General features: G+C 35.0%; 1 protein-coding gene across 1 annotated transcript in view; it reads left to right on the forward strand.

The window, feature by feature from the left end:
• The window catches only part of ABCA13 (ATP binding cassette subfamily A member 13), a gene marked incomplete at its 5' end in the record, with an annotated part of 166,003 nt that overhangs the window by 111,573 nt on the left and 28,602 nt on the right, over nt 1-25,828 (forward strand). The window contains 7 exons of the mRNA XM_079299367.1: nt 5,706-5,760; nt 6,387-6,564; nt 9,137-9,252; nt 13,446-13,602; nt 14,541-14,794; nt 15,075-15,267; nt 16,557-16,666. Coding sequence (XP_079155493.1) covers nt 5,706-5,760; nt 6,387-6,564; nt 9,137-9,252; nt 13,446-13,602; nt 14,541-14,794; nt 15,075-15,267; nt 16,557-16,666 — 1,063 coding nt within the window. The remainder of the gene's footprint in view (nt 1-5,705; nt 5,761-6,386; nt 6,565-9,136; nt 9,253-13,445; nt 13,603-14,540; nt 14,795-15,074; nt 15,268-16,556; nt 16,667-25,828) is intronic.

Raw genomic sequence — 25,828 nt, forward strand, 5'->3', positions numbered from 1 at the left:
ATATCTCTTATTATACAAATATAATTATTGGCACACACACATATATATGCTACCTCAATTTTGTTATGCATAATGTTTAATTTAGTCTGAAATAAAATGTCTGGAATAAAGAAAGTTAGATTGTTCTTCTCCTCAAATCTGCCACAACCATGGTATTCAGAATAAGTAGTACAGTTCTAAACTGATCTATGTACACAAGACTCAGCTTGATATAAGAGATGGTTTACAAAGTGCCAAGAGACAGATTCAGACACCCCCAAAATAGAGTGCAGGACCACAAAATACACCCAAGGACAGCGCCAACTAATCTACAGTAATGGCATACAAGCTTGAAGATCATTAAGGCTTTTTAAATCTAAATTTTTCCAACTGATACTGAGAAGTATTGCTGGGTTCATACCACTTTCCTCACTTTTACTGAAAAACCACAGATTTTGAAATGTGTTTATGTGGAAAGTTGCAGCCAGGTGGGGTGGACTGGACTACCAATGCTTCCTGTTCTTTATTATGTACAGGATGGAAATATCCAGCTCTCCAAAGTTATGCCAAATTGCGCATGCCTTTATTTTTTGACAGAGGGTCAACTGGTTTAGATCTGAGGTGAAAGATTTAGAGCAATTTCTCTTGAAGGCACAGATTGCAGACTGTTAATAAGATGCTGGTATAGGGAAAGGTGGTGTAGTGCAGGTCCTGAATGGCAACTGGGCAGGATGCAGAATATTCACAGCAAACTTGTCTAATATGGATGCATTTTCCTTTTTCCTGTGTGCTTTCCTACCCAGAATGGAAAAGTATAGTATTTGATTGTAGGAAATGTTACAATCCTTCTAATATTTAGTAAAGAATTTATTTCACTAGTTTAGGAATGCCTTTTGAACAAATTAAAATCTAAAATTTGTTTAAGCATGAACAATGTAAGGAAAGGAGTAGGATTGTTCCATCTGGAAGGGAGAATACAAAAGAAAATTAATAGAGAAGCTGAAGAGGGTACAATGAAGAGTTTATTGCCATGTTTACTATCAGTCATGTAGCATGGGGCTCCTAGTGACATTTTCAAAGTAAATACACTCTCCTGCCTAGGCCCCCACTGTACTACTCCTGAAATTTATAATTAAGCTGTAAAGCACTGTAAACTGTAAATCTGACTGCTTCCTACCGCTTTTTTTCCCCTAGTAATGTGGCCTGCAGTACAAGTAAAAATAACCTTATTCTCAGTATTATAAAGCAAAGTCTTTTATTGAGCAGTACGAGAGAGGATAACTGAGCCTTTAAAATTAATGAAAGACAAAAATGAGGATGAAAAAGACACAAAAATATAGTTAACAGTAGGCAAAACCATTGAGAAAAGAAAGTCTCATAGGAGAAAGAAAAAAGCTAAGAAAATATTACCAAAGCAACTATCTGCTTGTGCTCTCTGTCAGGATTGACATCTGGGTCCATTCCTTTTCAGAGCTATACAGGCATAAATATATCAACTAGCAGGCATACAGGGATGCTCCTTTCTTTGAGATGCCTTCCTCTTTGCTCTACTCAAACAGGGGAAATAATTTTGGAAACCCTTCATTTGTATATTAAAGAAGGCCAAAAGGCCTATGAAAGTCTTTCCTCATGGTATTCTTGTTCTCTCTAGACCATTAAAGTGTAAGATTCTCCAATGTCACAGTTTTTCCCATTCCTGAATTGCTTTTGCATGGTTTTGGAAAGGTTGGAATGTGTCTGTTACAATTTTTCACCTGTGCCCATAAAAAAGCCTAAGTCATCACTGTAAAAATAATGTGACCAATTGCATGCTGAGGACATAGCCAAAGAATGTTTTAGGACATTAAAGGAAATTTTTGTTGTGATTAAGTCAGGAGAATAAAATGGCAATCTGTAGATGTGGAAGAAATAATTTTTATACTGAGAAATTTATGAAAAAGAGCAGAGTTAGTGCTGAATCATATAATATTTGGCGTTATTGCCTGGTTTGCTTCTCCCTTGTGAATACTGATATGGGAAAACCCTGAGGGCTGTTCGCACAAGGCTTGCAAGTACACTCCTTAAAAAATCCTTGCATAAACACCAGAAGCATCTGTTTAATAAAACTTTATAATTTAGAACTTCTTGGTTTATCTGTCATTTACAGTTTTAAAGTCCTCAAAGATGGCAGATAGTTATCAACTTAATGAGCCTCATTATAACAGCTGTACATAGTAAAAAGGCATATAAAGGCAAGAAAGTATCAATAAGTACATTTTACATCACGTTAACAGCTGTATTGGGACAGAGATATGTATAAAAAGATGGTCTAGGGGATTAGAATAAATGTAGAAAGGGATAGGTTATAGAAGTACATGGAAAGGTTTTTAAAATAAAAAAAATTATATGTATAATAGCAAAGACCATGTAGTAATTCTGTTGCTTTGTTCTGGTATTTGAAGACAATTTATAAATTTTTCTTGAGTTCAAGGGAACTTCTTTCCTCTGTGAATTACAGGTTGGTTTATTGGCTTTATAGAAATTAATAATCTATTTTTTGACAATGGGGTGGAGGGAAGAAAAAATTATACTAAAAAAGTAGCAAACTCATACTACTTGAAAAAACATAAAATACTGAAGTAAAGGCAAAATTATTAATGCAGTGATAGAATTTTGAATTCTAAACACAACTGAACTGGGTTTAGCGTAGTCGTACTTTTCTTGCTTATTATCCATGACCTTGTGAAATTTAATTTCAGTTGTGAGTGTAAATTAAAAGAAAATGTAATCTTTTGTTTAATCTACATGATTTGAATGGAAGTTGAATGTCAAAAATGTTGCTGCTTTCAAGAAATGTGATTAGTTTTTGTGACTCTTCCATAGAAGGAAATTAATTCAGTGTAATTTGCTTTTTGATTGGTATTTTGATATAATACTGCAAGGAACATTATGCTATTTAATGTCATGAGTTTTATTTCCCCCTGCAATTATCTCTTTTTCACAGTTTCCCTTCATTCTGTAATAGAAAGCTAAAGCAGTGCACTTCCATGTATGGAACACAAGTCAACTGCTGTAGACTTTTGTTTAATACCAATGCAGTAGTCTGAAAGTTTTGTTAGCTCCCCCATGAGATCTTGCTGCTGGGCAAGGAAGGGAATTGTCTTGCTCTTCTGTGCATTGGAATGGCCTCACCTTAAATGTTTTATACAGATTTGGGTGCCACAATATAAAAAAGACATTAAGCTGTGAGAGAGCACCCAAAGGAGGGCCATAAGGATGGTGAAGGGCTTGAAGGGAAACTGTATGAGGAGAAACTGAGGTCACTTTGTCTGTTCAGCCTGGAGAAGAGGAAATTGAAGGGAGGCCTCACTGCAGTCTTCAGCATCCTCACAAGGGGAAGTGGAAAGGTAGATATTGATCCCTTGGCTCCTGTGACCAGTGACAGGACTTGAGGAAATTGCCTGAAGTTGGCCCAGGGGAGGTTTAGGTTGGATATCCTAAAGGAAAAGGTTTTTCATTCAGAGGATCACAGCACCAGTCTGACAGAGTTCTAGGAGTGTTTGGGCAATATTCTCAGGCACATGGTATGACTCTTGAGATGTCCTGTGTAGGGTCAGGATCTGATGATCCTGGTGGGTCCCTTCCAATTCTGCATATTGTACAATTTATTCTTCTAATATACCCACATTTTTTCAAGCATTAGAAAAGCCTAGAAAAACTTTCTGGGAACTGTACTAAACTTTCTTCTGTCATGCTATTTCTCCTTTACATAAATGGAAATTCAGTGGTTCCAGTGGGAAAAAATCATTTTCTTTGATATGCCAGTTTTGCTTCAGAACAAATAGCAGCAATTGTTTTAAAAATTAATGCTTTAAAAGAAAAACAAAGGAAAATTTTAAACAGTCCTTGAAGGCACATGACATGAAAGACTTCTACAAATAGCAAGGTATCTACTAGTGATACATCAAAACATTATTGGCTTGAATCTTCTTTTGTATTTCTAACTACCACTGGGCTTCAGTGTACTGCATTTAGCTATTATTTGAAAACTCTTTATCTTGTGCAGGTTTTGTGTGTGAGTTAATCATCATCCTGTTTTTCCAGCTTTCACCATGCAGTGAATTAGTGATGTTTAGATTATTTTGTCTTGAAGATGAGGAATGAAAAATTAAAGGGGTAAATAAATACGTGCTTAGTCAAATTGTACCTGTTTCTAGAATAAAGATATTTTTTGTCTTTATGCATCTTTAACAAATTAAATTAAGTGGTGCCTCACAGAGAAGATCTAAGGCTACCAACAATTTATATATTTACCAAAGATGCTTGAAAAATATAATTGCTGTTAGGATTAAGATTTTTTTTCTTTGTTTGTCCTTTGTCTATATTTATTAAGACAGTATTCAAATAATGATGATGTTGTAGTTTAACTTAAGGCCCACTTGCTCACTCTCCCCCAGTGGTGTATGAGAGAATATTAGAAGTGATAAAACTCATGGGTTGAGTTAAAGGCAGTTTAATATTATTAAGAAAAAAAAAAACAAAAAACATCCAGACACACAAGTAAAGCATGGAATTAATTCACCCTTTCTGGCCAGGAAGGTGTTCAGCCATTCCCAGGAAAGCAGGACCCCATCATACTTAACATTGATTTAGGAAGGTGAATGTCACTGCTCCAAACATCTCTCCCATCCCTGAGTCTTCTCCCATGTTACAGGCTGTGCATGATGCCCAATAGATGGAATGTCCCTTTGGTCAGTCAGGGTCAGCTGTCCCTCTGTGACCCCTCCCAACTGCCTGTTCTCCTCACTGGTGGAGTAGTGGAGGAGCAGAAAATACCTTGCAATAGCTAAAACATCCCTGTGTTATCAACATTGTTTCCAGCACAAATCCAAAATACCCAGCTACTGTGAAGAAAATTGATTCCATCCAGCACAAAACCAGCACAGCTGGCACATCTGTCAGGCACACCAGCTGAGATAAGTCACAAACAGAATCAAGTCCTGTGGAACAGCAACTTCTGCAACAATGTTTTGCACCTTCAGCCCCCACCATTTTTCTTCTTTTGCTTGAAAAGAAAAAAAAGCAAAAAGACACACTTTTTGTGAAAACTACCTTCACATTCCAAAGATAACTTTGCTAGATTGCAACAGGTTGGTTGCACCAAGAACCAAAATAAGCCTAAGAATGCATTGCCTGCTCAGGATTTTTCTTGGTCTCCCAAACTGTGAGTGTTTTTATTGTAGACCTGTATAGTTTCAATTAAGGTGTGACTTTTTTATTTTCTGAATTTAGCTAAACAGTTTTTCTCAGAAAAACATCTGTAATCTAAAAATTGCTGAAAGATCTAATCTAAAATCTAAACCAAGTATATAAATTGCAGTAACAATCGTCCTTACCCTGGAAGATTAGGTATAGGAGCAAATTCTACTTTAGGTTTTGTATTTGGTCTCTTCTGTCATGCAGATTCCGTAGCAATATATTGCATTGTTGGACCAATTTCTAAACTTCAGAATGCAGAAAAGCAGCTACTACTTATGTTTGTTCATAAATTTTTAGTAGTTCCAAACTTGGGAATTCACTAAATAGGAGAGAATGTTCAGTTGTGCAGACTGATGTTTGACCTCTTTTTGTTCATTACAGGTATTTACCCTTTTTATTCGTATGTGTAACAGGTGTTAACCATGTACTTCAGAACTTGAAAGCCTTAAAAAGATTTGATATTTCATGATTTATTTTTCTTTTCACAGGGATAACACTCTCCAGCCAACCATATGGAGGAGCCTTGTTGGATGAGGACAAAATGTGAGCAAACTCTTAAAATGTTTCACAGCAGCTATCAGCAGACAATTGGAACTCTCAATTAAATAAGAATATATGTTTCCTTGAGTAGATGCTGTGAATTGATGGACACAATTCACTTCTACTGAGTAAAGCACTTTTAGTGTGGTCTGTCTGTCAAGTCCACTGTTTATACCAAAAATGGTTGCAGTATTTTGTAAAGAAAAATATTTAATTTATGCTGATTGTGTCATAACAGTTTTAAACAGAGTAACTGTGTGAAATTATTTTTGAGGGTTTAAATTTTAGCTTTCTGCAAACGCGAAATATTACCACAAGCTTCACTTTATAACTCAGACACATGTGCTCTGTAACTCACCTATAGTTTTGTAACTTAACACATCTTGTTCTTTAATTAAATCTTGTCAGTGTAGAGAGACATTGTGTCCCTGCTCATTTCAGGGTGTTGGAACTAGATGATCTCTAAGGTTCCTTCCAACCCAAACCATTCTGTGATTCTATGGTGTTTGCAGTCAGGATTAAGGTCCTAATGCCCAGTGTTTTGGCGAGAAGTTGTCCTGGAAAATGCTAACATTTGAGAGGTTTTTTCCCATTGTGTTTTCACTGCACTATTCTGCTTTTTGCCCTAGAATGGAGAACGTCCGTCAGTGTGGGGTAGCACTGTGCATCATGCTGGGTTTCTCCATCCTCACTGCATCCATTGGAACCGCCACAGTGAAAGACAGAGTATCTGGGACAAAACGCTTGCAGCATATCGCAGGCCTGGGCTACAAAACTTACTGGCTTGCTCACTTCTGCTGTGATATGGTGTGTACTGTGTGGGGCAACATGTGCTCAGGTGTAAACTTTAGGCTAGTTTCTAGTTTAAATGAGAAAAGGAGATACGGTCACAAGATACATGAATAAGATTTGAATTGCACAGGGTGACAGCTCTTGGCTGACATACTAACAAACTTTAAGTCACCATTCCTACTTTAATGCAGGGCAGGAACTGTGTTCCTTCCTCCCTGAAGTTGAATAGCTAGTTTTAGACATGTCCACTAATTTATAAATAAAAAGAAGTTGGCTATTCAGCCTAGACAGAAAGAATCTTCCCACAACAGCTCACTGCAGGAATTTCTGTGCTTTGAATTTTGCCATGCACTTAGTGGAGAAAACTGAAAATGCTAGTCAGCTACTTTAAGGGATAATTATATTATGTGTTGTTGTGGATAAAATGAGAGATATTTATGATCTTTTATTTGTGTCGAGCACTGGAAGAGGTAGTACGAGGTAGTGGTGGAGTCACCATCTCTGGAGGTATTTAAAAGACATATAGATATGGCACTGAAGGACATGGTTCAGTGGTGGACTTGGCAGTGCTGGATTAATGGCTGGACCTCACGCTCTTAAGGTTCTTTCCAACCTTTTAGGTTGGACTCTATGATACCCTTGTTAGGAACAGAAATTTTTGGAACACTCTGATTTCATTTAGACCACTCTAATTCTGAAACATTAGAGCTTCGCCCCTCCATGCTTGAAATCAGAATTTTCACCCTTGAGCAATCTTGAGGTAAGAGCACATTTTTCCAAATGTTATTTACTTGGCCAGTCAATCTTCCTATTTCTTTTTGCTGCTGCTTCAGATAAGAAGACTTGGTTAAAAACGGTCCTCCATCATTCAGTTTCTCCTTGTGAACAAAGTCAACTCCTCATTATTTTCTGCCAATCTCTCAAAATGTTCTCACAAATTCAACAGTACTGCATGATCAATCATGATGTGGGAAAGAACAGACACTGCTTTAAATGCTAATTGTGCTCCAGATCATTTAGGGACACTGAACACATGAATATATGAACTGTCAAATTTTAAATCCCTCTATGTATTTCAAGTATTACAGGCTGTGTCCTGTATTACTGGTAGCAGAATCTTTACTAGGCCTGCAGAAGTTTGATTTATGAAATTGTTCTCATGAGAATCAGACTGTTCTTACTCTGTTTATAGGCACAAATGATATTCATTACTATGTTCAACAAATGGAAAAAGTGTAAGTGCTAAGAAATTTTAAAGAGAAATAGAGACATTTTGTTCAGATTAACCTTGTCTAGCTACATGGACAAAATTAAGATTTTTTTGTTGTACATGCACAACTTCTGTAATACACCATGATTTCAGGGTAAGATTTTCAATAGAATTTGATTTAAAAGTTATTTATTTATTTCTAGCAGAAGCCCCAGATTTATTGAAAAATACTGTGACTCAAATGCTTTGTGACTTCTCTCTAAAATATTTTTAAACAACTTCAGGATAACTGAAACATATATCTGTAGGTGGTAGTTTATGATACTTGTGTATGGCAAAGAAAAGGTACACTGTGAATAAGATGGGAACACTGCATTCATCTACATTTTACTCAATTGCTCTTCTCTTAAAAAAACCTATGTTTTCCTAGTACAAAGTTGTGATGGCCTCTGGTTTAATTTGGAACAGGTTTTCATTGTAGTTCAGTATGAAATTCTAATTTTAAGTGTTTTGTTCTTCTGCACTGAATATTTAGCTAGACCTTGATTTGTTGTCTCCATTGCAGTTGTATCTCAGAATCTCAGTTCTACTGGGTTAAAGCTATAAAGCTAAATATTACATAAGCAGAAATGGAGGCAGTCAGTGCTCTAGGGGGCTCAGGTTCAGTGCACAGAGCAGGCAGACACTAAAAATAGAGCTGAGCACAGGTTTTCACATCCTGCCACTGCTTCTTTCAAGCAGAACTCCTCTCTCTTGAATTCTTGGATATGAATCTCCTGTACCAATCCCACCCTGCTAACCTTAAGTATTTGGTTACCATTATGTCAAGAGACTAAATAGAGAAATTGTTTTCCCTTTTACCTAATGGCTGTAATGCTTTTACATATTGTGCCCATTTCCAATAAAAGATGCAATTTGCTTCATCTGCACACATGGTCCTTCATTAAAATCTCTTAAAATTGCATCATTATTATTATCCCATATGAATGCAGCACCAATCAGTGAAAATTCTGTTTCTGAAACTAAGCCTCTGTGTTCACAGTGTAATTTCATGTTTTGGAGCAATAGCCCCACATGGACTCATTATCTGGAAGAGTTAGCTTGTTAAATGGATGTATTGGAAAGGTCAATAGAAATAGGATTAAGGGGGATATTCAAGTCAAATTTTATCTTGTCAGTTTGTTTAATGTCTAGGGGGCAGTTTCACAGCAAATGCAAACTATCAAATCTCCAATCTCTTCTGCCTTTTTTTTCCTAACTTATACTATAATTGTATTGTAAGTATGGAGAAGTTAATTTGTAAAACCCTTCTATGCAAATTAGGTAAGACCAGTAAGAGATGCTCACCTAGTCAATTTTTTTTCCTTCTGTTTCTAGCTGTTTTACATGGTCCCAGTCACCCTGTGTGTTGGTGTTATTAGTGCCTTCCAGCTTTCAGCCTTCACTTTCCGAAAGAACTTGGCAGCCACTTCTCTCCTGCTGATACTCTTTGGGTATGTGATTGGAAATGCTACTATGGAATTACAGCTTCTAAGAAACCAGCAAATCTTTATATGTAGCTTGCACCTGCTGGCGGATGCATGGTTTTCTGTCTTTGTAAGCAATTATGATTCAGCAAAATAAAGGGAGAAAACAGGCTGAAATGTGAGCTTGAAAATTAAACACAAAAAGTGGAGGGAGATTTACTCACACACACACACAAAAAAGAGTGCAAATGTCTCAGAAGACACTCAGCTTGTATAACAGTAGTTTGCTGTTAGAAATGGATTGTATGTTATCTTCCAGAAAATGAGGCAATATTGACATAGGTCAGAATTTCAATGCTTAGCTGTTCAGAATATCATCAAGAAGGTAAGAAACAGCTTTTATTGCAGCTCTATACATTTCCTGTAATTTGACATACTCCAGGAGTTTGTATTTCCAGTGAGAAGGCTGTCCAAGGTGAAGTACTGGGCTGGTTGGAGATTTGTCCCCCAATAGTACTGTGAGAGAGGAAAGTTCTACCATGCTACTCCTTGCTTAGTTTCACAAGATTACAACAACCAAAACAAAAATAAAACCCCAAACAACCAATGAAAAAAACCCCAATCCTGTTGTAAAAGGTTAAAATAACTGTTTAAACAGGGGCTGGATATGTCTATAAAATAAGCCTTTTCAGCTCTGGGATAAATTAAATGAATGGTGTATTCTGCTGTGTCACTAGAGGGGCAAAAATTAAGTTTTGTTCTACCTGCACAACTTCTGTAATACACCACAATTTCAGGGTAATATTTCCAATAGAAACTGATTTTAAAGTTATTTTTTTATTTAAAGATAGAAGTCCCAGGTCTGTTTAAATAAACTGAGACTCATAGCTCTTCCCATGTGCTGTCTAAGGTGATATTGGAAATGCTGAAGATAAATTGCTAAAGGAAAAGGCTTTTGAGAAGTTTATTATTTATTTCAAGCAAGTAATTGTTGGTACCTTTGTGGGGGAGAGTGAATATCTTACGTGGCAGATGTTTAGATAATGAAATATATCTTCTCTGTAAGAGAATGGCAGGGAAGCAAAGAAGAAAGAGCCTTCTACAAGATCAGGACATGTTCTAGTACAGAAAGTCTCAGATAAACACTTAGAAAAACCCTCCCAATTTACTGTACTGTACCTTAAAACTGTTTGCAGGGTTTTGTGCTTCCAGCAACTAATTTTTTGGAAACTGCTTAGGTATCCTGAAAGCTGGATCTTTTCTTGGAAATTCTAGCCTAAGTTTATTCAGAAGCATAGTTCATAACTGTCCATCAAATGCCTTTTGCAAGCCAAAATAAGCCAACTCTTCTCTTATAAAACCCTCCAAATTCTGTGCAAAATTATATTTATCATTTTTCCTTATAATTCTAGTTTGAGCTCATCTTTCCTGGATGTGAATAGCCAAATTAGAATGAAATATTCTAGACGTCATTATGTTGGAATATTGTAAATAACTTGTATGAAACATCCAAAATCATTATTTCCTCCTCTTTGTATATTTTGTACCACACTCAGTTCCTTTCTTCTGCAGTTCCATCAAGTTATTCTTTCAAGTTAAAGGCACAAATTCTAACCAGTCTTAGGGCAAAGATTTCATACAATGACATCTCATATTTTTTAAAATTAGCTTTACAACCACTGAATCTTTATTGTGATTCAGTTGCTGTCATATTAGCAAGGTGTAGGCTTCTATAGAAATCTTAGCCAAGCAGCAATTGAGGCACTCAACACAGACCTGTATGTCTACTGAAGTCACGGCATTTCTGGTGTGCTATGGGCTTTGGCCCTGCCCACAGTGTACTATTAATTGCCAGTTATGCTGACATTGTTGCAACCAAAGCGTTGAGTTAAACTTTAAGTATTTCAGAAAAACAATCATTGAATGAAAATGGGTCTTATTTTGTTGATTGCAGATGCAGCTGAATCAGCTCAATACAATCCCTCCTGTTCTCCTCCAGCTTTGGCTGACGTAACAGATGTTGCAGTGATTTTTTAAGAGGAAATCTGTGTATTCAATGTGTATTAACATATATTAAAGGTCCAAAAGCTGTCTTTAACGTGTTTCAAGGACCTTGATAAATTTCAGAGTTGTCATTCTTCCTAATCTACCCTTTATTCAGCCTAACTACACTGTAAATGTGATCAAGCCTATTGTGGCCATTTTATTCTTCCCCAGTACTGTACATATACTCATTCATGTGTATGCCATCATCATCTTCATCTTTTTCTGTATAAAAATGTTTTTTTTTTCCTCTTCAGGGTACACTTGTGCAGATTTTCTGATCTAGAAAAAAGATAAAAAGAGCCCAGTTATACAAAAACGTCAAAGATAAGAGGTGTGCTTTAAAGAATAATCAAGTTTCTTAGTGTGTTACTTTAGTGATTTCCTTAAAAAATATAACTAAACTACATATTTTTCTCTTTTAGATGATTGCAGAGGTCTTTTCTAGTCCAAATACCTAAGCAATTTTGTCCAAAATGTTCTGTCTTTTATACTCAGAAAAATACTAACTTGCAACTGCAGCTGAAGGAAGAGAAAGAGGATAGAAATGTAGATGTGACTGGCCACAACTTTAAAGGCTGCACTTGAACATCATATAAGTTTAGGATTCTGAAAGTCTTACTCATTTCTTAGCAGCTATAAGCAAACAAATAAAATTTGGCTTTCATTTAAAGCACAGCAACAGCACTGTAAATCATGGATTTTTCCGGAGCTCTTTCCAAGGATGGACTTGTATTTATGATACTGTTAGTCTGAGAACAGTGATTTTGGTATGTGCATGAAGGGAAGAAAAGGTTGTGCGATTAAGACTGGAAAAGGAAGGCTGAAAATTACAGTGGGATCTTGAATGCTTACAATTTCATTTGAGACCCATACATTGAGTCGTTTACCCTTTATCTTCCTGTATACAGAAGATAACATTATCATTACTTCCCAGCAGGATTTGCAAGTTTGTTTTTTAAGGTAAAGGATTTTGGCATTTTCCAATGCAAAAGATTCATCTGTAAAGTACAGAACTGAATTCAAAAGGGAACAACTTAGTAAAGTATTCTAAAGTCATTTAGTAAAATGACTTTTATGACTTAGTGTAGTAATCTAAACTACATTTTAAGGCAGTGAAGAAGTGAATTCACAGATTTTTGGCTAGTTGCTCTTGCATCGACCTCACTATTAAAACAGTTATGTATCTTTTTTATTATTATTTGAATGAATATATTAATTCCTGTTAGTATAGAAATGTTTATATATGCACTGCATACATCCTTATCCTTGTGCAATAGTGTGTGCTGATACCTATGCTCCTGCAGTCTATATACTGCTTGTTTGATATATCTTACAGTATGTTGAATGGAAAATAAATTTTCCTTACATGACGTCGCATGCTCTGGTTGGCTGGGCCTTGTTTTAATCTTTATAAACATCTCTTTTTAAACAAAAACATTTGTGTGCTCTGGTTTGGCTAGGCATAATTTGACTTGTTATAATGGAGGTGCCTCCCTCCTTCCTTTAAAGCTTCTCATTGAAGATGATGTAGCCATGGACATGCTGTCTTATACTCATTGTGTTATGCACTCATTTTTGGTAGCTATTACTCTACTGGCACCTAGTTAAAGTAGTAGCAAGGCATGTCTGTAGGATTTTTCAATTCTCACCTATCACTGACACAAATACTAGTTCCAGTTCAAACATTGTTTTTTACATATTTTTCTTCTCTTTCTTTGCTTCCTACCTCCCCATTTTTCTTTCTTTCTGTGAAAGCCTTCCAGAAAAGATAACTCCTCAGGAACCATTACTTAATCTTTAAATATTTGGTTTTAATTCCATATCTGTGTAAGAGGCTTGCTAAGGTACATGGGTTTACAATCATTCAGAAATCAGGATTGCAACCTGTCTGGAATAGTCAAAGTAAATAGCTGTGGGTGATATATGCAAAAATGGATTATATCTACACACAATGTAACAGTAAATATGTGTGCATCTATGGAAGCATAAGCCAATTTTTAAAGAATATATTTCCCAAATTTATCATTTTTTAAAATTACTTTTTCTGAAGAGTTGCTTGTTTGTCCTAAGGTACAATGATTGTGTTTTTTTCTAATATGATAACTGACATTTTGGGGAGCAATGAGGCCAAAAAATAACTTATTTGTGACAGTTTTGTTTCTTTAAACTTTCAGATATGCAACTTTACCTTGGATGTATCTTGCATCCAGATTCTTCTCAAGTGCAGATATAGCTTTTATTTCTTACATCTCCTTAAATTTTGTGTTTGGCCTGTGTACCATGCTGGTGACCCTCTTACCCCGCTTGTTAGCTATAATTTCCAAAGTGCAGGTCAGTATAAAACCTTTGGTTTACCCTGTTCATAACTAAGATGTATACACTCATATACATGCATATATATTTGAGAATGTTCATATATTGTGTGTTTAGATATTTATACAGGTAAAATTTTTCCAGAAGAAAAACATATGGTTTTTAAATATCCGTGATTTTTCTGTCTCAGAATATACTGTGCTGACTGTTACAATCTTGAATTTTAACTTGTCTATAACCCAAAAAATCATGCTGCAATAATGGAAAAACAGTGTTAATTGAAACTTTGACATTTTCTAGACCATTAAGTTGTAATTGGCACATAATGGGAGCTGTTCTGGTCCATTAAATAGATTATATGCATCGTAAAATGTGTTTGAATAATATTGACATAAGAGATAAGCTGCATATTCCTAAGATCACTAATGCACTGTATGAATAGTAATTTATACAGTGCATTCTCCTGCCATATATGTAATTTTAATTAGTCTTAATGATGCTTGAACAACTTGATGGACAGGAGTTTCAGAATGAGTATGACTCTATTCATGTACAGGTCAAAATTTGATGTTTGAAGTTAAATCTGGTTTATGTGTCATTCAAGTGTGTAAGCAAATTTGGTATTCACTTGGGTTTAAGTTGGTGATTTAGATTCACTAGTATTCAAATATTAAAATGTTAGGGAAATAGAAGAATCATGGCTTCGTGTGTTTTGATACCCTCTGTGAACTTTGACTAAGATTAGAATGCCATGGATGTAGAAAGTCTAAAATGCAATATGATATAAATCCTGTCCCCAAAATAGTTCACAATATACACTTTAGAGTTCAGTTTACCACGAGTGAGATTTGAATGCAGTATTCAGTTTTGCAAGTGTGCGTATTAAGCTGTTGGAGAAAACTAATTTTTTTCCTTTTTTCTTTATTCTCCTTCATCCTTGCCACGTCTCAATACAGAGTTTTCAGAACATCTACAATATCCTCAAATGGGCATTCATCATATTCCCACAGTTCTGCCTAGGCCAGGGTTTAATAGAGCTTTCGTATAATCAGATCAAGTTCGACCTGACCAGGAACTTTGGAATAGATTCTTATGTGAGCCCCTTTGAGATGGATTTTCTGGGCTGGATTTTTGTGGAAATGTCCCTTCAGGGAACGCTACTACTTCTTTTGCGTCTTTTCCTTCATTGGGATCTCCTCTGGAAACCAAGGTGTGTTCTTTGTATTCTGTGACATAATGGGCAGTGAATTAATTTTTGGAGAAAGAAAATGGGATGTGTTCCTTTGAACAACTGAAGATAAATGCTTCTGATACCATGGTGTACCTAAATTAATCCAAGCTACAGAAAAAATATGTAGTTTTTACCCCTTGAATTCTGTTCTGAAGGGATCACCAAGTGCTAAGAGATTACAGCCAGGAAAACAAGAGTTATGCAGAGTGCAGCAATGAACAGTTTGCCATGTATCAGCTATTGCCATCCTCTCTTGTAGGGGTCATTGCTCAGCTAACAGCTTGGACAGCCCCTCAGAAGATGTTGATGTAGAAAGGGAGCGGCAGCGACTCTTCGGTGGAAGAACTGGTAATGATGTCCTACTTCTGTACAACCTCAGGAAGTGTTATGGAGGTTTCAGTAAGAAGAACACTGCTGTGGAAAACATAAGCTTGGGCATACCCAGGGGAGAGGTAAAGGGATCTTTCATTTTCCCCTTTTATGAAGTAACACTGTTCTGAGCAATTGTTGAGATATACTCAGTGTGCCTACATGGTGTAGGCCTGTAGATAGCAGCAGAAAAGCTTCAGTTGTAGTAATTTTTGAAAATCAATAACTGGATAAAAGCAGAAACACTGGTGATGCTGAAAAATATACTGTTTCTTGGTTTGGGGTTTTTTTGTTTTTTTTTTTTAATTTTTTTTTTTTTTTTGTTAAACATTCATAAGAATTTTAATTTTTTTACTTCATGTTTATCTTTACCGAATGACTGTATTACAGGCTAACATAAAAACCAAGTAAGGTAGCATAGAGTTTAGTGTTCAAAGAGAAAATGGAAAACACAACTCAATTGCAAACTATGCACTGAATCCTGAATTTGTTACCACAGCACGCTTTTAGTTCCCATACTGAAATCATCACAGCACATTTGAGTACAGCATATACAAATAAACTAGTTCAATAAATTGAAATTTAGTGCTGAACATGTTAGTGTTTGGGTGCTTTATTCATTATTTGGATGGTTTCTAAACTACTGAGAAAGAGATTACTTTTCTTGGTTGCTAGTATAAAATGGGAAGATCTGAGAAACTTGCACATGGGAGCACAGATGCAGTGATGTCCTGCTACTTACTGATCAGCTTTTGGGTAACTGAGGTAACCAGGAGAATGCTATTGTTGATCAAAGCCTGTCAATCAATCAATCAATAAGAAAGTTCATGAAAAAAGTATTTTAAAATCATAAACAGTTATGTGTGGATTTAATATGAATCCTATCCCAGCTTTAGCATTAAGTTATTGCAGCTAGGGGCCTGAAATAACTGTTCAGAATGAGTGTGTCATTTGGATGTTTCATGTTCACTTGTACAGAGTGAAGCAGCTCGTGAGAAACTTGGAAATATTGACTCTATGGACTAATATCCAGGGTTTGGAAGCAGGACCTAAAATCCTCCTGTTCAAATGTAGCATTTACTGATAATATGGATAAATAATGAGTTTAATTGTTGGGCAGGGTTAAGAGGAGGGTTAGAATCCTAAATAAGTCACTTTTAATAGTTAGGGGATAATCAAAATCCAATATACCTGAGGTTTTTTTAACTGATTTTCTTTGGGAAAGGGAATTTGCACATACATTATTTCCATATACAGTTTCTTACAGACATATAATAGAAAATATGTAAAGGGGAGAAATTTTAATGGATGATATTTCTTTTTTCTTTTCAGTATAGCATATTGATTAATTTCTTTTTAATATCTCTGATAGTGTTTTGGACTCCTGGGAACAAATGGAGCTGGGAAAAGCACAACATTTAAGATGCTAACTGGAGACATCATCCCATCTGCAGGACGTGCTGTTATCAGGACTCCTGCTGGGTAAATAACACAGGGTTTGATCAGAACAGTGCTAATTGATAATGCACATGATCAAAGACTCAGCACATCTTCAGTCCTTTATACTGTACTCTAGGGACCCATTTTGTTCCCTTTTAAATGTATATTGCGTTGTTGCTGTTAAGTCTCTGTGGAAAAGCATTTTAGCATTATTTAATTCTGTTTGACAGCTTTGTTAATTGAGAGTAAACTTGTCTGATAGCAAAAGAGAAACTCTAAGAAGGCTTAATATACATCCTTCTGAAACTTTAAAAAAAAAAATCTTAGCATATGTTTAAAATGCATGGACATATATCCTCCTACTTTCAGTACTGCACTGGAAGTTTTCCAGGTTTAGGCAGATAGGCAGTGCTTCAAGTGGGAAATTTTAAAATATTTTCTTACACTTATATACTTCAGAGTCATTAATTAATTACTTGATCAATATGCTATGTAATTAGAAGTTGGTGAGATTTATCATTCTGATGGAGTGATAAATGAATAATGGACTTTGGGTTAGATGTAACCAATACCTTAAATTTTTCTCAGCAAAATTCAGGGGAAAGAAAGTTATTTTTTTCAGTCAGTAGTAGATATGTATATGCACATATATTAATGGATTTTGGGCTATTTTCATTTTCTAAATGATGTAAATTTCAAAATATTTTTTGGAAAAGGACAGGTCAATAGTTTAATTAAGAAATGTTTAAAGGAAGTATTTTTTAATTTTCAAAATGGTAAGCTACATTTCTTTGGTTTAGAAATCAAATGCTTTCATAGTGTTTCCTTATTTCTTTACAAAGATAATGATCATCAAATGTAACTTCAAAGAATAGGTGACTTCAGTTATTGCCAAAATTCAGTTTTCTGAAAAATTTTCATTTTGAAATGGACAATATCAACATTATCAAACATAATTTTACTTCAATGTGTTTTTTCATTATCTTTCATAGTGAATAATAAAAAAATGTTGATCATAAAGCAGAAATAGTTTTAAAAAAACAAGCAGATTTTGGAAAAATTATTTTTAAGAGATGTGGTGTGAGTGAGACTTTAAAATGATTAGAGAGACTTTTAGATGATTTTCATTTATATTTTTCCAGACATTTTCATTTTTATGATTTTCTGACTTAAACAGAAGACAAAACTTTTCAGATATTAAGCAAAACAAACTATAACAGAAGTGATTTAAAATTAGATAAAAATCAACATTTGCTGTTCTTTGGACCTGATGGATGGCTTTGTACCAGGATATGACAAGGTCAGAAGTTTATAGCAGAGTCTGTAGAGGATTTGAAATTTGAAGAAATAAAATTATCTGTAATATTTTTATAAAAATAAAATATTGCCATAAGGGTATCAGGACATTTAAGCTCCCATGTTTAGAGATTCTGAGCCATGTTTTGCTGTAGATTTTAATGGGATTTGCCTTGGATCCCACTTGTACATTCATGGACCACTTATGACTGTCCCAGTGAAACGTGGTCTCAGGGCTATATATGGGTAAATTATTTGGTCTAGTGTGGCAATTCCAATTTCAACATCTAATTTTAACATTAAAATTTTAACAGCTACATGAAAGAAATTATAAAGTTATAAAAACATAATTCATTATTATATATGACACATACAGTGTCCTTGCTGACTACTGTATATATTTTTGGAACTCACCAAGATAATTTTTAAAAAATTACAAAGCAATTTGACAGTGCCTGTACTCCTTCTATCAGTTGTGTTGCTATGTACTTTTGGTTAAACAGATAAAAAAAGATTCTGAGGTCAGCTTTAGTGTGCTACCAGCTTTTGACAGTAGGCTAAATGATGTCCCTGGATGTTGTGTGTGTCACTTTTATTTCCCATACTGTATTTTATAAATCCAACATGAAAGCATATATTAAGATGCAATGTTATTTACCATATACTAAAACATAGGTAATGAAATTTGACACATTTAGGAGGCGTGAGATAAAGCCTTAGACAATTGAATTTCAATGTACAAAATACCCTTGACAACGTTAATTATTGCCTTGTATTATGGTGGTGTCAATCGAGTTTATGGATTTTTTCTGTTTGCAGCAGCTGAAGTGAGTGTAAATCCCATATTCCCAAGTTTTCAAAATTTAATGCTAATCCAAGAAGGCAACCTTAAGCAAGAGCTGCTATTATGCAGTAGCTAAACTTAGAGAAACAAACAATTTGAGGCTGTGAGAAGAAATTTATGTCCCTCCTGACTTTGTTCCTTGCTTCATGTTTTGGAAACTGCTCTTGAGCAGATCACGGTGCATTGTGTTGCTGTAATCCTGAAAATCACTTAGGGGCAAGTTTGCTGGCTCTTCCAGAGGTGAGATGGTAATCACAACAGGTCTGGAGAACCATTCCTCAGCAGCTAAGAATGACTAAAACTACTTATTGCAGGGAATTTTAAGTGGATAGATTTGCATTCGTGATTCAGATAAATGAAGGAAGGGGATATTATGGTAAGAAGGCTTCTCCTTTTCTTACTCTGGTAGTGTACTCAGAAGCCTGGTGCTCCTGGCACAGAGACTAGAGTCAGCAAAAGAAAGCAGCTGCTGATCACAGCTGCAAAACATTTCTTGGTCAGCAGAACTAGATATTTTGTTAAAAAATTACATAATGAAGGAGATTCCATAAAAAGCATTACCTCTGACACCTATTCCTGCTGAATAATGCAGCTTAGATGTAGATCCCACCTCTTTTGGGCTTGGCTGGAGAGAGCACTTTTTTTGTCCTCTGTCACTGTGAAAGGACCAGATACTGTAGTGTGATGGATCCTTCACAGAATCTAGACCAGCTTCATCAAAGCTACATCTAACCTTAAACACCTCCAGGGATGCAGCATCTGCATCTTCTCAACACAACTTCTTCCTGTGACATCATCCTCACTGTAAAGAAATTCTTTCCAACATCTAACTCTACCTTGATGATGCTAATTTTATTCCATGCAGAAAATCCTTAATTCATAACAGTTTCCATTCCTTGAATAACTATGCTTGAAAATTTCTGGTTTAAAAACTAATTAAAAAAACAAAGAAACCAAACAAAAAATCAAATAAATCCGTGCATATATTTTCCTCATTTATACTAAATATAAAATGAATTCAGGGGTGTTTTTTTGAGGCAGGTGCACTGATAATGGCCTTGAATTTTATTGGACAGCTATTGCACCTTGGAGCAACATGAGTTCTAGAAGTGAAAAACAGGATTTTTCAAAGGTATAAGTTGAACACAAAGTAGAATTTTTGAAATTCTACCTTCAATTCATTTCAACCTAAAACATCTTGGAAGTGCAGGGGATTATCGAGAAGGAGCTTCACACACCAATAATCAACTTATGCTCAAGGAACTTCTGCTATACCCTCAAATAAATTTTAAAAAATATACTTTTGAGAAGTAACTTCCTTTTTAATACTGCATAAGAGCAGATTCACATCTTCAAGTACTTTAAAAAGATTTGTTGGCCTTTAGTTTGGTTGTTTTCTGAATGCCTAATACCACAAAAAAAATGTGCTTATTCCTAAAAATTCTAGAGAAATCTATGTCTGTTTTCATAACAAAAGCTAATAAAATCCATAGAAGCTAGGTATTATGTATGTTAGTTTTCAGTACCACTGGGATTCATAAGGCAAGGTGTCATTAAGTGGGAATGTGTGTTAAATACTAGAGCCAACTTCATCTTTTCTACAAATTGGTTTTTCCTGGCCTTCTTTGGTGGGGAAATGATTTTGAGGGAGAGAAGGTTTCTGATCTGTTTAATTAGGTTTTCTCTTTTTTCATATACTAAAAATTAAATAGGTATTTAAATGCACTATGTGCCTGAATGTTGCATCCTACAATGTGTGTGACCAAGTGAACATAACGGCATAACAAGCTAAGCAGTCTACAAAAAAAACTGTTTTTTTTATAATTTTCATCTCCCTCTGCAGAGAATGTTTTAGGCAGTTTAATATAACTTTTGAAGGCCTGTTCTAGTTGTTGCTGTTACGTGATTAATAATAGAATATATCACCAACCAAGGTCAAGTCTTATGAAGATAGTGCCTTTCACTGGGGATTTTACTTTTTATTGTTTTGTGTACCTCATTGATATTACTGGTATCAGTGACATACCTGTACAAATGAAACAGAGAAATAATTAGCTTCTAGAGAGTGTGTCTCCATATTAGGGATGTTTGCCACTCCAGTATTGAAGAGCACCAAAGCAACGAGCAACAGAGAGCAGTTACTTCAGAAGGATTGGAAACAAAATAGTAATAGCAAAGTATCAGCAGTACCTTTCATAATGGGCAGAAATATAAAAGGCAAAGAGGATAATTACTAGAAAGTAGATTATTTTAATGACATTTATTTACTTGTATTTCGAAAGTATGGTTTTATAAGACATTAAGAGACTGACAGGCTTTTAAAGAGTTGTGAAACTTAAATATGTTTAATAATTAATGGTATGATCTGCTTAACAATTAGAAGAGTTCTTTGTGTTCTCTGTAGCACAGCTGTTGCCCTAAAAGAGTAAAACTCGACTAAAATTGTCTCATGCTTGGCTCTACTGCCATAACTAGATTGCCACCAATGCTAGAGCTGTCTAAATGAAAGGTAGTGTATGAAACTGTAAACATTTTTGTAGTTACTTTTTCTGTCAAAGAGCTTGAAGAAGTAAGGTCTGCATTAAATATGTAAAAAGAAAAACTGACACTTAACAAAGTGGTATTACAAAGGAGAACAAAGCGACTCTTCATAGTCTTTGAATGTCTGTTGGGCTAAGGTAACCAGCAGATACTGTACATCTGTTCCACTCTTTGTGTTTGTGTGTGCTTTGGCCAGGCTTTGTTTTCTTTCCCTTCTCTACTTGTGTTTAACACTCTTTAGTGACTCTGTTATAAAACCTCTCTTAAGTGAATTAAGCAGAGCTTTGAAGATGAAGTGTCAAAAATCCTTTTAAGTATCATGGCAAGGTCAATGTAAAATAATGAATAACGTGTGACTGGTTTGTCTTTTTGGTGCCCTCTGTTTTGCAATATTTTCTGTTTTTACTTTGCTGAATAGAGGTGACTTTAAGTTCATTACTTAAGAGTGTAGTGGGATACATATGCAAAAAAATAGATAAAGCAGGTGACATCTTGCTCATAAGTTGCTCATCAAGGAATGAAATATTTGGCAGTCCTTCCTCATGTAATTAATTTATCTCCCATGAATTTCCATCTTCCTTCTGCACAGAGAGATCCTCCATGACAGCAATTCCCCATCCTATTTGAATTAAGTATCAGTCATGTCAGCTGCTGGATTACAAAGTCATAGGACCAAAGAAGTGCTCTACATAGAAGGAAAAGTAAAATACTTCTTTATAGTTAGAACTTCAACTTTTTTGATAGGTATGATATTCAGCTTGATAAATAATTAAAAATGTAGTTCAAATAGCTTAACTTGAAAGGAAGAATAAATTTGCATCAATATAATGGCTGAAATGGCTGTTTTTACACTGTATATCAGTATAATTAGTCTAATTATAATGAAGCTATAGTTACATTAATTATATTTTAACCTTGATTTTTTGTAATGTTAATTGAGCATTAGTATGCACTGAATTGTATGTGCAGTTCTGAGCACAATGAAATGTCTAAGTACTTTTGCAATTTGTAAATTTATATTTCATTTTGGCTAATTAATGGAATTTATCTCTCTGCAGAAGCAGGTATATATATGTGGTATTGTAAGTACCATATATATCACTGCATTTAATTGCATTCGAAAACTGCAGAAAAGGAATATAAAAGTAAAACAAAGTGCACAGTGGAGCCAAAAGTAAAAGAATTTTTTCCAAAACCAGCCATAAGACTGATATCAGGGGTACTAAGTCAGCTCTGGGAACCCAGCACTGAGGGTTACCTGTGAATGCCAGCCCACAACCACCTATAAACAACCATTGCAACAAACAAGATCCAAATCTAGTTCTGCAATAGCCACTCTGGCCTTTTGGAAACTGTGGGTCCAGTTTATACAGAAGGAAAGATGTTTTGTCCAAAACCATATTCACTCATCCCAGGGATTATGTTTCTTTTCAGTGTCAGCAAAGACTCTCTGACCCAAATGCCCCACGCCACCCATGACTGCAGGGCTTTCTTTAAGCACTCAGAATGAATAGATTAATGTAAAAAGCCTTGAAATGGTCACAGGAGGAACACCTTGGAATCAAAAACTTTCTATACTATGATTTTAGTTTATGATCCCGGTATCTTGAAAGTCTGGCAAGTTTCTTTCCTCAGTAGTACAAAACTATGAGATGCGCACTCCATAGTGAGGAAAGTCAGGTTGAGTCCTGGATGTTTTCTCAGGATGTCTTGCACCAAAGTATCATGATTTTTACCAAAGTACTTAAATGAGGGTGGAATAGAAAATCTTCCATGCTTTAAGTGCTGGATTGCACTATTTTTCTTGTGGATGCCAGATGTTCTGTTGACCATTTCTAAAGGAGTTCTAGAAATGCAATTCTGCAACTTTAAAACTATATTTAAAATATAAAGATTTCCGGAAATATTCTGGTGATGTCGTTTGTTGCAGCTGTTCACTCTATGGGAAAATGTAACTAACAAGGGGAAGTATTGACTGAGCATAAGGATGTAGTCCAAAATGAAAGAGAAAAATGAAGGAGAAACATATTCTATGTCTTAACTTGATCAGATGATATAATCAAAATTACTAACAGAATTTAAACATAACAGGTATGCTGTGTTGTTATAAAGATACAGAAAAATACAGAAAGTATTAGTGTAAAGCCTTTTTCTTCCCTATAGTTTTTAGATATTATGCTAGATTTCATTGTCTACTGTACTATGGGCAAAAGCCTGAGAGGGGTTGGAATCCATACTTGCATAGTTTTTCTCTCTATTTATAAAATTACCTGAGTTTTTCCTCCTGTATGTTTTGTTTTTAATGTGTATAGTCTGGAGAAAAATTCTGGCATCCTGATAATAATAAGGCAGAAAACAAATGGCTGTTTTTCTCTAGCTTGAGAGAAAAAGAATCAGCATTTTGCTGCATGCTAATATGTATTTCAGAAAATATAAAAAAATATATTTCTAATTTGATTCTGATAATAGCATATATGATGATGTTTGTTAAGGAAGAAGCAGATTATAATTAGTTTAATGAATCGAATCAGAAATTAAAAAAAGAAAAGGGGAAAGTATTTACAGTATATAATTTACTGAGAAGATTTTCTGGTATCATGCCATCACTACTTGAAATTCTCATTTAATTTAGACTCATAAAAATTCAATCTGAGAGATTAACTGAATTTCAAGAAAAATCAATTTCCTATTATGAGACCTTGTTTTCTGTTATACAATACTTCCTATAATTTAAAAAATTGGAGTGTATTTTCTTTATCTATTGTTTATTTCTATTGCTTATATCCTCAGAAAAAATTTAGGACCCGGCTAAATGAATTATAATGTCCAGGATTTTGATTTGGAGATCTAGTCTCTGATGTTGAGGGTAGAAGAGGCATTATACTGCACATAAAAAAAAAAAGTTGGGTTAAAAGATAGGAATCCTAATATGTATTTTTTTGTTGTGTTTGTTTTTGTTTGTTTTCTGGTTGGATTGTTTTTTATTTGACAGATACAGAGATGAAGGGGAGGGGTGAGGTGGAAAGGTCTGTGAGTTCTTTAGTGAATGCAGTAGAACCTCTGTGTTATTGTGAAGTCTTGAAGTGTTCAGGGTCAGCACTAATGGATAAAGTTGCAAGATAAGGGATCAAACTGAGTAAGAATATTAAATGATGCATTTTCACTTTGCCCTCACTTTATGAAAGCTAAATGTCAGTGGGTGGGATACTGTTCATCTACGACTGGGTGCTTTACATAGGCAGGGCACTAGAACCCTGTGTGAACAATTAACACTGAGGACACTTTTTATTTCCTGATGTAAACTGAGTAAGGATGATCTAATAGAGTTCTAGCTAAGGAATATTGGATGTCTGTTGTTTGTTTTTCAGCTATCCATATTTAACTTTTTGTTCTTCATGGTAGGGGCCCATTGCAGACAAGATGTTTCTATCCAGCTACAGGGGTCATGCTGAGTAAATGTCCCTGAAATTATCCCTGAGTGTGATTTGTTCTCTTCTGACTGAACTTGGCATATTATCAAAAGTCTCTTTTTTCAAAGGACAGCAGCTGTACCAAAAGAAAAACCTTGTTCATGAATCTTCCCAACAAAACAAACCTCAGACATATCTATGTTTGGCAGCATCTAGATAACATTTCACTGTGAATAGTATTTTCTTGTGTTATAATTAATTAAATAAGGAATCCAATGGTTCTGATGACAAAAAGATCAGCATTATGGAATCCATATTTTATGGTAAAGATGACTATAGCAAAATTATTTAATTTTCCATAGGTATGGTTGGAAACAGAGACAGTAAATGTTCAGTATATACTTTGCTGAAAATGTCCTGTAAGGGTATATAAAATAATGAGGAACACTTTTCTTATCCTCTTCCCTCATCACTCTTCTACTTTTTGCTAACTCTCTGTATAGAGAGGTGTCTACAGGCAAATAACTTACATAGCACCATCCAAATCAACCAAGATACCATGATTTTATATCTTTGCCATTAACAGCAAAGGACCATTCTAACTATTCCATGGCAAAATTTGTCATAATCATGTTAATTTATCTTTTGATAGCATTAAAATATATTTTGATGCTGTGGTTCATTATGTAAAATGCAGAATTTTTTCTCCCCAGACTCCTGAATCTTGTTAACAGGAGATACATATTTATATTTTCACTACTGCTGGCATTTGTAGATCCTGCAGTTAATGCATTTACTTTGTGTCTAAATGATTAATCATATATTTAGTTCGTTTAATCAGAAATGTAGAAAACCACTAAGAGGAAAAACATTCTGTTACTCAGAATCTTTTGAAAACTTTTTCTTTCAAAGTTCAGATTTTTTATTATTAAGTATCTTCATTTTGACAGGTCTTTCTGTACATGTAAATCAGCATCATTGAGTGTGGAATTAGATGCTGGAATAAATAGGATAGATTTAGTGTCATTATGGGTAATGAGACACCCTTGCAATCAAGCTTGCTTCTTAGCAATGAATGTAATTTCAAGTAATGCTGTAGAGCTACAAAGTGAA

This window comes from Erithacus rubecula (genome assembly GCF_903797595.1).
Source record: "Erithacus rubecula genome assembly, chromosome: 3".
In the NCBI taxonomy this organism is placed as follows: Eukaryota; Metazoa; Chordata; class Aves; order Passeriformes; family Muscicapidae; genus Erithacus; species Erithacus rubecula.